The sequence below is a fragment of the Asparagus officinalis genome, chromosome 2 (assembly GCF_001876935.1).
Source record: "Asparagus officinalis chromosome 2, Aspof.V1, whole genome shotgun sequence".
Classification (NCBI taxonomy): Eukaryota; Viridiplantae; Streptophyta; class Magnoliopsida; order Asparagales; family Asparagaceae; genus Asparagus; species Asparagus officinalis.
Genome location: NC_033795.1, coordinates 1432941 through 1444724, shown reverse-complemented (window position 1 = coordinate 1444724; position 11784 = coordinate 1432941). Strand labels below are relative to the sequence as shown.

Genomic DNA, 11784 nt, shown 5'->3' with positions numbered 1-11784 from the left:
AATGGGAAATTCTACTCCTCCGTCGAAGTCTTCGTGGCCGGAGGTGGTGGGGCTCACCGCCGGAGATGCGGAGAAGAAGATAAAGGAGGACATGCCGGATGCCCGTGTTCAGATCGTGCCGCCGGATCATTTTGTTACTATGGATTTCAGGTCAGACCGCGTCCGGCTGTACCTTGATTCTGATGGCTCGGTTGCGAGGCCGGCAACTGTTGGATAATATATGCAAATTTCTGAGAAGTTCATGGTTTTTAAAGTGGAGAGGTTGTGGATGAAATAATTTGAACTTTGTGCGCGTGCATGTGATATTATTATTATTATTATTATTTTGAATTTGGCATGTTGTACAATTGTGGATACGAAACTTGCTTAAATTCTTGGTTGTCAGATATATATTTCACAAAAGCATGTATTATTCTAGGAACATGGTTATTCTTCGTTATTTGTATGGAATGCATCTCCAATGCCTATAAGAGTCTATGCAGCGTATTGAAATATTAAACAATTCTTTTGATAAAGCCTCCAAATCTAGCGTTTATTTGCAGAAACACGCATCAATGGGGTAGCTAATCACAACAAGAAATAACAAGAAAGAAGAAAGAAGAAAACCACAAGGGAGATTCAAGCACAAACGTATGCTATATTAAATGTTGGGGGTGGCAAATGGGTCGGGTCGGGTCGGTCCGAGTCAATTTTCACCCAACCCAACCCGACCTGTTTAATAAATGGGTCATGGTTATCTGACCCGTTTATTAAATGGGTTACCCATCCTAACCCTAATTATCCGAATAACCCATATATTGCTATTAATCATGCTAGTGTGCACCTCGTGTAAAACACGACCCTCTATTTTTTATGCACTGCATTTTGAACTTGTCTCCCTCTAAGTTTCAATACATTTGATTTAATTATTATATGCTTAAAATTAAAAATCATATCTACTTCTCTATACTTGAAAAAAGGTCCAAGTTTTAATGCATTTAATTTAGAAATCATATCTACTTCTCTATACTTAAAAAAGAATCCAAATTTTAATACATTTAATTTGCTTTACTGTTTATGATACAATAAATACTATAGCATGAAAATGAGCATGTCTGATTACTACAAATAATTACTGTCGTATGAACAGTAACCTCGAGTGCAAATGAACATATTTGATTAACTAACTGTAGCATAAATTAAACAGTAATTATTGTAGCATTTATTACAGTATGAATAGTAATTCTTTGGATTCTACTTTTAAATATAGAGGAGTAGATATGTATACAATTTTTCTATTGCTAGAGGGTCAATATGAAATTGATAGAACTCTTATGGGGAAGTCATATGTGAGCCAAAAGTTGATGGCACCATGAATCAGGTTCACATATTAAACAGGTTTATAACAAAAACCTTAAAGTTGTGAGCATTTTTTTTTATTATGACAATTGAGATGCAGGAAGGATAATTAAACTGGAAAATCATTCGAGAACTCAAGCCATGGTTAAGGAGTAGGTATTTTCTGTATCTATAATAGTCCGTTAAATCTTTAATATAAATTAGTCCCTCAAATCATTGGAATTGCTATTAAGTCCCTAAATTCTTAATTTATTCCAAAAGTAATCCCTCAATCAATAAAATTGCAATCAAGCCCCCAATTCTAATAAACTGTGTTAAAATTGACCCTCCAATCAAGATAAGAAGTAGAAATTGGAAGGATTAATCTGGAAAACCTTATGAGATTTGGAGGGATCCAATTGCAATGTCAAAGATTTGAGGGGCTAATTTTTAAAATAACTTTAAAACTAGGGAATATAATCACAATTTCAATTGTTGAGGGACTAATTCATAATATGAAGCTAAGGATGTTCATTACCAACCGAAGCTTAAAACCCGCTGGAGATCAAATGAGATCTAATCAAAGTTAAAACCCTAGAGATTAAATGAGATCTTTAAGAATAAACCCACATATAATCTACATCACCGTCCAAATCTAACACCCTAGAGATTAGATGAGATCTCCAGGCAGAGGTTCAGGCGACCCTTTTAGAGAGAGAGAGAGAGGGAGAATAGAAAACAGGGTGACAGTTGGTTGAAGATGCAGAGAGATGGAAAATATTAATCGCAGAATGAATGAAATGATTTACAGCAGGTTACCCGTTTAACAATAAACAGGTCAATATATGGGTACACGGGTGACTCAGGGCTAACCCGAATTGATCCGTTTAATAAAATGAGTAGTTCAGGACAAACCCATATAAAACCGAACCTATATATACCAACCCATATCCATTAATAACGGGCAGGGTCAGGTCGGGTTAGCCGGCCTGGTCAAAAATTACCACCCCTAATATATAAATATAGAAATGTTGCTGCCATTGTATAGGGGGCCTCACACAAAACTTATATGACAGCAAACACTAATGTTCGATTCATGCAGTATATGAATACCACAGAGCATCTGATTTTCGTAAAAAAATAATCTTCTTAGTCAGCAAAAAGAATCAATAAAATGCTACATACCATGAATTTCATGAACAGTCATTCAATAGACGAAGCCTAGATAAATATTCTTATCAGAATAATTTAAAAGCAGAATAATTTCAGAGGGAAGTATCTCTACAGATTTTCTCAGGCTGAAATAAATAATTGGTGCAGTTGTATTACTTATGCAGGAAAATAGATGTACAGCACCGGATAAACTTAGCATCATTATAACGAACATCACTGCCCCCAGACCATCCATTTGGTAATCGGGCATCCTTTTGTACAACCAACTCTGCAGCAGCGACTCGAGGCTCTTCAAATCACAGTAGGAAAAATTACTTGGGCGAATCAACTTCCCGATCAGAATTTAAAAGTCGAACTCCCCATTAGCCTGAAATGAATGTGTGATTAGTTATGGGAGAAGAACAGGACTAGAACGGGGGTTTTATTAAACATCTCTTTTTTTGCGCTGATAATACCAATTTTTTTAAGAGAAACGTGAAGCCAAAATAATGCTCCCAAGAGAAGTTTCAGAGTCCACTTGTATGGGTACAGATGGAACTAAAGATACACGACAGGGGGAGAAGTTCAGATGTCAAAGTGCTAACTTAGTTCATGTGCATAGTGTCCAAGCCTGCATGTCATGATCAACGACACCAAAAGAGTATACTTATCTGCATATCTGTGTTCCTTCATAACTTCACAGGTCGCCCTTCCTGAAAGTCCTTTCCCAAAGCACACGCTTAAGCATGTCGTTTTGCAAGATTCTTTCCTCAAAAAGTAACAATCACAATCTTTCGATTCATGGAAATTTCTATAGCCTCTTCGCTCATCCCCCCCCCCCTCCAAAAAAAAAAATGATACAATTCATTAATTACCATACCTTCCTATCTCACATGACGTGTGACTATTCATCGCCTCAAGCAAGAACTTCGTAGAAGGCTATGGGTTCTGAAATTGCCCCACTCCAAAATGTTCAATTGAATGTTTCACATTTCCCCCAAAAAAAATGCTAGCTCAATTCTATATTTCAAATTTTCTTTTTAAAAAATGCTGGCTGTGGTTAATACTTAATCATTGTATAGTGAATACTCTGTTAGCTCATATCCAGTGTGGTACGGAGTTTGAGTGTTAGATAATCTTTGGAGTAATTATATACGGTAGATCCTCTTAACTCATATTTCTTTCATTTCAAATTGGGCGAGGTGTTATGGTTTTCCTAGTCAAAAAAGTAAAGCCTAGTGAGAGCCAAATTAAGGACAAAAAATTTTCTACAAAATTTTTTCATGTGATGAGAAAAACATGCACGCACCAAACTGATAATTACCAGTACAAAACTCAAAAACAATAGAAAAATTCTAGCTAATTGGGAAAGCAGATCAAGCCCAAGAGTTGGGAGAGAAGAATAACTTAGAAACACAGGCATATTTATCATCTAATTATGAAGAATAACGGGACTTCTTAAGTGATCGTAACCTTCTACATACCTTATTGAAAAGAATATCACGACTATTGAGATGCATTATCCCATCCTTGAGAGTGCACTTCCACCGGCTTTTTGTTCGGGATACCTATTCCCATTTGAGATTTGAGGTAGTCAACACGATGTAGAAACTACTTTATATCAAAACACCATCTTTTGTGCATGACACAATAATTACCTTATCAAACTGTGCAAGAACTAGATGTTGAGTATGGGGCTCTTCCTCTCCTTGATCGAAATCATCCAAATCGTCGTCGTCGTCGTCATCTTCATTCAATGGAGGTTCATCATCATCTACAGCTTCACCTTTGGATGCTTTTGGTGTACCAACAGAGGGCGTTGGAGCTCTTAGTTCACCTAGTAAAGAAACAATAAATAGAAAAACTTTAAGATCCAGCGAGTTCCTAAAATAGTATCTACCAAGATGAGACAACCAATTTTTGACAGAAAAGTTAATAAATAATTAAACAACTTACCATGGTCAGCAGGTGTATTGCTATTATAGTCTTCATTGGCAACTCCTTGGAAAGGAAACAACTTTGTGGAGAGAAAAAACGGAAAAAAAATATGTAAAATAAGAACAATAAAAATAAAAGCTGTAAATATAAACTCATTAGTGTTGGTTAAATACTTCGTCATATTCATCATGGATTCCATCTTGCTGAGGGAGTAGTGGAGCCACTCTTGCTTCCTGTGAGAGTGTTCCACTAAGTGTAGCTTCTTTGCTATGTCGGGTTGATGAACTTTGGAACTGGCTTGCCTGGAGGAAAGAAAAGGGAAATGGTATCAAGTGTCAACAATATGCTAGATAAGAGCCTTAACGTCAGTTTGTATGCTTCTAGTCATCTTTCACATACAAGAGAAACGTGCTCTTTCAAAAATATCCGGTACAGTCTTCTAAGCAAGGTATTAAATATCGGACATCAGGAAAATATTAGGGAAATATCAGATGACCAGAACTCATATCGGATAGTGGATATGCGGTAAATATTGGGGATATGCGGTAAATATCGGAATGCCATAATGGGTGTTTGCATATATAGAATAGTGCACTAAAATGTAACTTCAACATACTTAATTAAATCTAAGCATACAAAATGTTATTAATATATGTTTAGGATCAATAATCACTAATCAACCTTATAAAACATACAAAGGTACAAATCAACGTTGCAACATTTTGTCTGGCTTTTTATGCCAAAATGTCATTTGATATGGTAGGAAAATCATAATATCCTGCCCAAAAATTGCCAAATATGTGTATTATTTTGCGATAAGCCATATAAAAGGACATATCGACCAACAGATCAGCGGATATATCGACGATATTGAGGATATATCGCCCAAAATAGCCAAAAAGCGGTAAATGATATTTTGCGACCATATCGGTTGCCACACGCCCTATAAAAGGTTATATCGGGCGACATATCGGACCATGTCAAGGATATTTAAAACAATGCCTCTAGGAACAAGTAAATGCCTCTAAACTAGATATGGAAAGATATATACGGTGTCTAAAATGAATTCCACCTTATTCTGGTTAGATTGTGAGCCAGACTTAAGAAAATAACGATGCCAGCCCAACCACACATCTTCATTCTGTAATTATTTTCTATCCGAGATAGCTTGTGGAGCAGAATCATAAGGAAACATATGTTGGAATTTACTGGTTTCATTGGTAGCCAATTAATTTTCTAAATGATGTTTCATCAGTTTTTAGATGATTTACGATTGGTTTTAGTTACCTCCTCCAGAATCATCCTTGGCTTTTATAGTTAAATTTTCTCTTAACGTTTCATTCTTGCATTGTAAATATATTTACAGCTCTTGCCAGCAAACAAAACAGAACAACTATTTCCATCAGCTTTAAGCATGAAATTATGATTTACAACATTGATGACACTTACCCGTAGTATCACCAATTGTAAATAGAATCCCTGTAGTTCTATTTGTAGTGAATAGAGCCCCTGTAGTATTGACCCAGGTGCAATACACCATGTGCGATACACTCCCTTAGTGAACTTTTCGATTCTTTTAAAGTAAACAAATTTAGCAATTGAGGGTCTATCCTCACCAATAGAACTGTACGGGGTCTACCCGCCTCTTCAAACCTTTTCAACAATTTCTAGAGTTACAAATAAAAAAACGGTTCACTCGGGCAGTCTATTCGCAAAAAATAGAACTACAATGGGTCTATTCGCAATTGGGTGATACAACAGGGGGTCTGTTCGCAATTAACCCTAATGGAAAATGCTTGACAAGTGCACTCCTATATTAGAGGCAGATAAAAATAGAAGTTAACACATCATCTATTATCTCTAAAGCCTTATTAGAAATAGAAAAATAGAAGTTAACACAAGCCTTCAGAAGTCAATCATGTGAAATACCAATATTAGAAACTAGTAGCAACAATTCAAAACTCAGTATTTACAGAACAAGCAAGCAATAATGCACCCATTACCTTCAGAAAAAATAGTTCCAAACTGAAATTATATATCTTCTATTCATGCGGGTGTTTTACCATAACCAACTTTGAATTTCTAAAATCAGAAAATGCCAACCACACGCACCTTGTTTAGCTAAACTGATTATTAAATGAAATTATACACACAAGAGGTCTCCACTAGTCCATATGTTCACGTGTCTCTCCATAAATAGCAAAATATAAATGGCACATTATAGTTTAGCTTGAATCTCAATCAACTAGGAACAAATGACATAAGATTAAAGCTTATAGCAAATTCAGGTGTCAGATCAGAGGTGGACTGACCTGATGATTGCCTAATTAACCAACTTCAGGAGAACTGATAAATCTTACAAAACTAAAGTACAATATGTTTCTAAAACCAATAGATTGATTAATTACAGGAGTCAAGGGTTTATATACGTAATGAAAGACCAACTGGATTTTGGACAGCATGGTCATGGTATGAATGTCACCATGAATGTCAGTCAGCTCGAATGGGTGTCGACATAGCTAAGACAAATTCATGCATTATGTTCCATATATTCTATATTCACCGGATGCTTCTCGTTACTCATTTTAATGTAATCGCGTAAAGCTTAGGCATTATCTTGATATCCTTGACAATGATCATAACGGTGATTTCATAGTTAAGGCAAGTGGACAAGAAGATTAAAACAAGCTTGATAATGGCATCATAGATAGAAAAATAGCAACGTAAGATTCTTAGAACTATCTATCTTAAAACCCAATATGGTTGCAGAAATACTGAAAAGCATGCCCTTGTTAGCAAAATTTCTGCAAGTTGAGCCTAAATACCATGGTTAAAAAACGGATGAACTCCAAACAGTAAAGATTTTCACAAGAAATTATATAACACGGACTAGCTTAAGTAGCTGGAGAGAATGTGATATCAATAACAAAGAACAACTGAAACATTGGGGAAATGACATATACAAAAGCAGAAACGGTTGCATTTCTAAATTCCACTAAATTTCAGCACCTCAGGAAGTAAAAACTCAATTGCCACATCTCCACTTCCATCTTGCTGTGGCATACGACCGCCAGATGTTAAAGAAGCATAATCATCTCGTTTGCGCTTCCCAGATTGCAAGGTGAAGAAATCCTGAACATGAAACCTAGAGTTAGAACCATTTAAGGTTTACCAAACATTTATTACCATATGAGAATATAATACCAACTGGCAAGAAAATAGGAACTAGCACACAGAAAAGTAAACACCGTTAACAGTATAAATCTAATTTTATATTATAGTTGCAAATATCATGCAAACAAAAGGTGGATGACTAAAAATAGTTAACTATCTTCACATTATATCACAGTTCATTCCTAATTCACAATGAAAGATCATCTAGACAGTTTTCTATATAGCCCTCAAGGCCTAGTTCAAGCGTTCAAGGATTTGGGTGGGGATTGGTTGTAGTGGGTTTAACTTCAAGTCCTAGTTACGAATATCAAACCACATGTTCTCCGAAGTAGTATACCTGAGTTGCTGCCTGATGGGAAGCTCCTCTATCCACCTCTTCACGTCCTTCCTCATAGGCTAAAAAAAGGGAACAAAGTATATGAAACAATGTTCATTACAAATAGCAACCATCCACTAAATCGCGTATTATTAACAAGATATACCAAAGGCTAACTCAAATTTTCTACTTTCTTTAACATACCAACATTAACGTCCACACCCAAAGGACGTTGAGTCATCCACGGAGAAGGGGGTTGCTGCATAATAAAGAAGAAAAGGAAGGTAAACGAGACCCATTTATAGTTACCCATGCAACCAACTGAAATCAACCAGAACAGTTCATCCAACCTCCCATTAAATGTACACTATTTAGAAATCAGCAGAAAGAGAAATAAACAATACCATATAAGGACTGGGTCTTCCACCTTTCACGTCAAGACCATTCCTGACATCGCTAATTGGACTTGGGGCATAATCAGATGGACCTGTGGGGATGTTATACATTCCTTGATCACCTGTTCCAGGCAATGGAGTCGGGATTGGGGTCTGCAATGGTGTCTGCAACCAAATTAAAGAATTAAAGCAAGCCCAGTACTGATAATTCAACTAAACGGACCTCTTCTGTCAAAGAAACTTACTGGTGGAAACAGCATTTCTGCTGTCGGAGTCTCATACTCCTCAATCGGGCCTTCATATGGAACATTTAAATCATGAACTGGGGTGATTTGGCCTGGTGCACCTTGCTTCGGTGCAGGTGGTCTTTCAATGTTTCCTGATATTGCCCCACACTGCAGCATCTTCATCTCCCATAACTAAAACACAAAAGTACCAACCATTAGAAACTTCTTAAACAACCAAACAAAATCAAAAATTATTTAGAAAAATAACTCATTCAGTATGAAAAACAATCTAGCATTAATTATATCAATAACTCCACCTACCTTTGATTTAGAAAAAAAGTAGAGGCTAATTCTTCTCAAGCAAAAAATATCATTTGAAGGCCCCAGTCTAAAAGAATCTAACATTTCCAGAAGAATCGCATGGAAAAATACTGTAATCAATAGGCAAATCCCAACTTCATCTAAAACATTGGGTTTTTCTCCCAAAAAAAAAAATCAGGTGCCATAAAACAACATTGTTTAGCAGACAATAAGTTTACAAATATATCATCCCAAAAGCTATTTTGATAGCCTTAAAACTTTTCCTTAGCAAACTCTCTTTCACTTTGAGTGAAAAACTCTCTCATCCCACACATTAGACAATAATTAGAAACATAATCACCACAACTAAATGAGAAATGCCACATTTTCCAAAAACTAAATGGTAAACCTAAAAGCTACCAAATTTTGAGAACTCTATCACTAAATAATTATAAGAATCTAAATTAACCAAATTTACAGTTCATCCATTGCCCCAATCAATATACTAGCAACTTCACAGCAACAAGCCTTTACAACTTACCCTACAGTCACAATCCAACAATTTGGCACCAATACACCAGGTAAAAAGCAATCTTACCCCAATCCACAGTTCATCCAATCCCCCCACTCAATATAATAGCAACTCAACACCGACAAAACCACACAATTTCCCCTAGAATCCAACATTTGTCAGCAAATATCACTGAAAATTACTGTTTGACGCTTGTTCAAGCACCACCTTTGCCAGCGCTGGAGTTGATGAACACACCTCGAGCATTGCCTATGACGTCACCGTTAAACTGGACGAAGACAAGGGTGACATTGCTCGCCATATCAAATAGAGAGCTCCTTAGATAGACAATTGCGGAACAATCTCTATCACACGTGAAGAAAGAGAAGACGACCCAATCTCAGCAAGGATCAGGGTCGAGATCATGTTGGGGATTCTAGAGTTTAGCAAATTATCTTCAGAGTGACTCAAAGCTCTCTCATTCAACACATTAGACACGAATAGAAACATAACTACCAATGATCAAAGAAAATTTTAGATTTTTTTTCCCAAGGGATAAACAGTCAGCCCCTAAAAACTACCAAAAAATTGGTAAATTTACCAATAAATTAGCACGACAAGCAAAATTAATCTACGGTTCATCCAGTCTCCAAATCAACGCATTAGCGACTCCAGAATGGAAAAGACTACACCAATTTCCCCTAGAATCAACCTCAAACACTAGAATCGCCATGAAAACCCTAGAATTCAACATTTCTCGTCAAAAGATCACTGAAATTACCGCTTGAAGCTCGTTCAGCACCGCCTCGCCGGCGCCGGAATTGATGAACTCGTCTCGAACCTTGCTTACGACGTCATCGATGACCTGGATGTAGACTGTGGAGACGTTGCTCGCCATTCCCAGCGGTGGAGATCTCCGTCGATAGAGAATCACGAGCAGAATCTCTCACAGGCGTCAGAAATTGGAAGCCGATTCGAGATCAAGAAGGATCGGGGGCGAGATCATGCGGGGGTTCGAGGGTTTTCTAGGGTTTTCAAGCTCGGCGATGAGTGAGAAAGAGGGAGGAGAGAGAGAGAGCAGGGGTAGGAGAGGGGAACGGACGAGAGAGCTGAGAATTAAACGAAGATTATAAATAGGTTTGGATCCGCGAAAGGGTGTGAGGACACGTGTCGGCATGCGGTCGATTTTCGGGGGACTAGAACCTGCGCTCGGTTTGGGCTCTCGGACGGAAAAAAGGGGGTCGGATCTCAGCGTATATATACAAATATTAGTTTGCACTTGAGCCCCTGAGAGAATAGACTATTGTAATTTGGACCAGAACACGTAGCGGAAAATGAACAGCAACCTTGGCCTCTATTTTACTTCTCTCCTTTTTGTTTCCCGTTCGGTACAAAACTTTTTGCAATCTAGCTCATGTTAGTTCTTTACAACTTTGCTAGCTTCAGATAACTATTTTAACTGTTAATTTAATCTTAGATGTCTAGAATTGAAACGTGTCGGTGGAGTAATCTCCCTTTTAATCTCCTACGTCTATGCTGGAACAAATAATTTAAACGCAATTTAAGAGCACAGTGGAAATTAGACGTTAGATACATTCTCAAGACATTGGCTAAATGAATGAGAGAAGTATTCAACATTCATACAGTCAACATGCAATTTAAATAATCATACTTCGTTTAAAAATACGAGTTTGAGAAAATCTTTCTATGGTCAATATTACCCTTAGCTTTTTTGATCTATTCTAATTATCATATCTTCTTTGAATTGGTAACTAAATGATTTATTCTATTCATAATGAGACTTAACATATTATTGGATAAAAGAGATATGTTTCATATAATTCAAATCATTTACTTATTTCAGTTTGTAGATAAATCTAAAAAACATATGCTAGCCAACACCTAAAAGTTTTGGGACTTTGTAAAAAATATTCTCTGAGTTTTTTAAATTGTAAAAACGGCCCTACAAATTAAAAAAACTTAAAATATCTTAAAAATTATAAATTTTACTTATTTTAATTTAGTGAGGAATTTAAAAAATATATGCTAGCTATAAACTGAAAGTTTTTTGACTTCGGAGAAAATATCTTATAAGTTTTAAAATTGTAAAAAACACCCCTAAAAATTCAAAATGTATAAAATAATACCTTAAAATTTTCAAACCTATAAAAACATTAAAAACCTACAAATGACACAAACAACCCCTAAAATTTTATGAAATTTGCAATACACACTCTAAACTTTTTACAAATTACAAAATAAAACCCTCGAATTTGTAAAATTCAATTTTGTTTTGAGCTGGGATTTTGGGGAAATTCCTTCTCTGGAGTCTGCACTTGATTTTGATTCCACTGACATTATTGTTTCTAATTCATTGATTTTTAGATTATTAATCATTGTAGTAAATAAGCTTGCGGTGGCCTTCTTGCACAGGCATGTCATGGCATCTTCGGA

At 36.3% G+C, this 11784-nt stretch overlaps 1 protein-coding gene across 1 annotated transcript; it reads right to left on the bottom strand.

The window, feature by feature from the left end:
- LOC109829840 (transcription initiation factor IIA subunit 1-like) lies at positions 2480–10497 on the bottom strand. Its single transcript, XM_020396890.1, has 11 exons — positions 10112–10497; positions 8538–8711; positions 8302–8457; positions 8102–8156; positions 7919–7977; positions 7417–7539; positions 4581–4709; positions 4426–4486; positions 4128–4306; positions 3954–4037; positions 2480–2857 (listed from the first exon to the last, which is right to left on the bottom strand). The coding sequence occupies exons 1-11, from the start codon at positions 10226–10228 to the stop codon at positions 2834–2836; spliced, it is 1161 nt and encodes a 386-aa protein (XP_020252479.1). The 5' UTR covers positions 10229–10497; the 3' UTR covers positions 2480–2833.